At 38.6% G+C, this 3109-nt stretch overlaps 1 protein-coding gene across 1 annotated transcript; it reads left to right on the forward strand.

Moving 5' to 3' along the window:
* The first annotated feature begins 366 nt into the window (after positions 1-366).
* On the forward strand, positions 367-2860 carry LOC108489327 (trans-cinnamate 4-monooxygenase-like). The gene is given in 3 exon segments (NM_001330055.1): positions 367-1163; positions 1263-1396; positions 2041-2860. Coding segments are annotated over 3 exon segments (1518 nt in total). The 5' UTR covers positions 367-378; the 3' UTR covers positions 2640-2860.
* Positions 2861-3109: the final 249 nt, after the last annotated feature.

Raw genomic sequence — 3109 nt, forward strand, 5'->3', positions numbered from 1 at the left:
TTAATGACTCAATTTTATTCCTTAACATAATAAATTCGAAATAACATTTAACAACTAAATTAATTAATAGGATACTTGAAATAAAATTATTTCGTGACAATCATAAATAACAAAACTCCAACTTGAATGTTTTAAGATACTGTGCCATTTGTCAACTTTTTATTTTTTTTCATCATGTAAATTGTTTCCATAATCTATTGCGGCCTCTCTTTTCACCTACCTACCTCCCTCACCTACCCCGTCTCACTTCCACCACTCTTCTTCACCAAACCCTCCCACCCCATTTGCCTCAAACCCAAATCCAACCTACATTCTCTATAAAACTCCACCACTCCATTCCACTCTTCCCTCAGACCCCTACCCCCACAATTCATCGTCATGGACCTCCTCTTCCTAGAGAAAGTTCTCATCTCTCTTTTCTTCACCATCATCTTTGCTATCTTAGTCTCTAAACTTCGTGGCAAGCGCTTTAAACTCCCCCCTGGCCCCCTTCCCATCCCTGTTTTCGGCAACTGGCTCCAAGTCGGCGATGACTTGAACCACCGCAACCTGACAGACTTAGCCAAGAAGTTCGGTGACATCTTCTTGCTCCGGATGGGACAACGTAACCTCGTGGTTGTCTCTTCCCCAGAGCTAGCCAAAGAAGTTTTGCACACCCAAGGAGTTGAGTTCGGTTCCAGGACAAGGAATGTCGTGTTTGATATCTTCACGGGGAAAGGACAGGACATGGTTTTCACCGTGTACGGTGAGCACTGGCGCAAGATGAGAAGGATCATGACCGTCCCTTTCTTCACCAACAAGGTCGTGCAACAGTACAGACATGGATGGGAAGCCGAGGTTGCCAGTGTGGTTGAAGACGTGAAGAAGAACCCAGAAGCGGCCACCAATGGGATTGTTTTAAGGAGGAGATTGCAGCTCATGATGTACAATAACATGTATAGGATCATGTTTGATAGGAGGTTTGAAAGTGAGGATGATCCTTTGTTTGTTAAGCTCAAGGCTTTGAATGGAGAAAGGAGCAGATTAGCACAAAGCTTTGAGTACAACTATGGTGATTTTATCCCCATTTTGAGGCCATTCTTGAGAGGGTATTTGAAGTTATGCAAGGAAGTGAAGGAAATGAGATTGCAGCTTTTCAGGGACCATTTCCTTGAGGAGAGGAAGTAAGTTTTTGATTCCCTTGTTAATTGAATTTTCTGCTAGTTTTTGCTGATCATCAAAATCTAGTACTTAATGAGGTAATGGGAATTTAACTCTTGCAGGAAGCTTGCAAGCACAAAAAGAACTGACAACAATGCTTTGAAATGTGCCATTGATCACATTCTTGATGCTCAACAGAAGGGAGAAATCAATGAAGACAATGTTCTTTACATTGTTGAGAATATCAATGTTGCTGGTAAGATTGTTCGGTTCTTCTCTTCTTTGTTGCCTTTAGATTTGAAAATTTCATCTGAACTAAAAGTCAATTTAGTAAAAGGTCAAAATCAAGTATGCTTGTTACCAATTACCAACACTTTTTGGTACACCTAGAAAACTTTTAACCCCAAAACAAAGCAAGAAATATATATATATATATATATATATATATATATATAAAATAAAGCAAGCAACTACATTTCTCAAGATGTCAACTTGTCAACAGAAAATTTAAGGTAAGAGTAATATTATATATAAATAAATGGCACTTTTACCATTGATATAACATCTACCTGCAAGTCCTATTGTACAATTCTGATTTTTAAGGCAAATGGCTTAATTCTGGAGTACTCAATGTGGTCAAATTGTTGCCAAGTGGATGGTTGCTGGAAGCTGGGACCAGTCCCACCACCCAACCAAATTGGGTTACAACTTACCATATCTTATTAGTTCCTACCATATATGCATGAGAAAATAAAAGCATGCCAACTCATTGATTATTGGTTGAATTTTTTTTTTGTACGAAAAAAGTAGTTTAAATATGTATATACATATATGTGTTAATACTTGGTCAAATACCAAATCTGGTTGACTCAAGAAGTTTCATATTGATGATACATACAGCTATTGAAACAACCTTATGGTCAATTGAATGGGGCATTGCTGAGCTTGTGAACCATCCAGAGATCCAGCAGAAACTCCGCAACGAAATCGACACCGTACTAGGACCCGGTGTGCAGGTTACCGAACCCGACACCCATAAGCTTCCATATCTGCAGGCAGTGATCAAGGAGACACTCAGGCTCCGAATGGCCATCCCTCTACTAGTCCCACACATGAACCTCCATGATGCAAAGCTTGGTGGGTATGACATCCCTGCAGAGAGTAAGATCCTTGTGAATGCATGGTGGTTAGCCAACAACCCGGCTCACTGGAAGAACCCAGAAGAGTTCCGGCCCGAAAGGTTTTTCGAGGAGGAATCGAAGGTAGAAGCAAATGGGAATGACTTCAGGTATCTTCCATTTGGTGTTGGAAGGAGGAGCTGTCCAGGGATTATTTTGGCACTGCCAATCCTAGGGATCACATTGGGACGTTTGGTGCAGAATTTTGAGCTATTGCCTCCAAAGGGGCAGTCTAAGCTTGATACATCGGAGAAAGGTGGACAGTTCAGTCTGCATATTCTGAAGCATTCAACCATTGTTGCAAAGCCAAGGATGATTTGATTTAACAAGTCTTTCGAAAATATGAACTTGCATTTAGCTTTGTTGGGTATTAATTTGTAAGATCCATGCATGCACGCATTGTTTGATAAAATCAATCTCTTCATAAAGCTTTTATGTGTTGATATTTTAGTTTTCATGGTGTGGAAACACAGACCCGATCATGGTCAAATATGTTTTGGAGATGAGCATCAATTGGTTCAGTTCTATAATTTGATTACTAAGTGCAAGTAGGCTAAACTTAATAGACAACTTTTCCTATATATCTATCATATAGTAAGTCAAATTACTTTTTAACTGTGATGGTGTAACTAATTAACTCGACACTAACTTAATTAGAAAACATAATTTTTTTAGCAAACAACAATTATTACTATTATGATACTATATATATATCTTTTAATAATTTATATAAAATCTTTAAAATAATATACTTACAGAACATAATATTAAGGTTTGAACTTACCCATTAA

Source organism: Gossypium arboreum, chromosome 10 (genome assembly GCF_025698485.1).
Source record: "Gossypium arboreum isolate Shixiya-1 chromosome 10, ASM2569848v2, whole genome shotgun sequence".
In the NCBI taxonomy this organism is placed as follows: Eukaryota; Viridiplantae; Streptophyta; class Magnoliopsida; order Malvales; family Malvaceae; genus Gossypium; species Gossypium arboreum.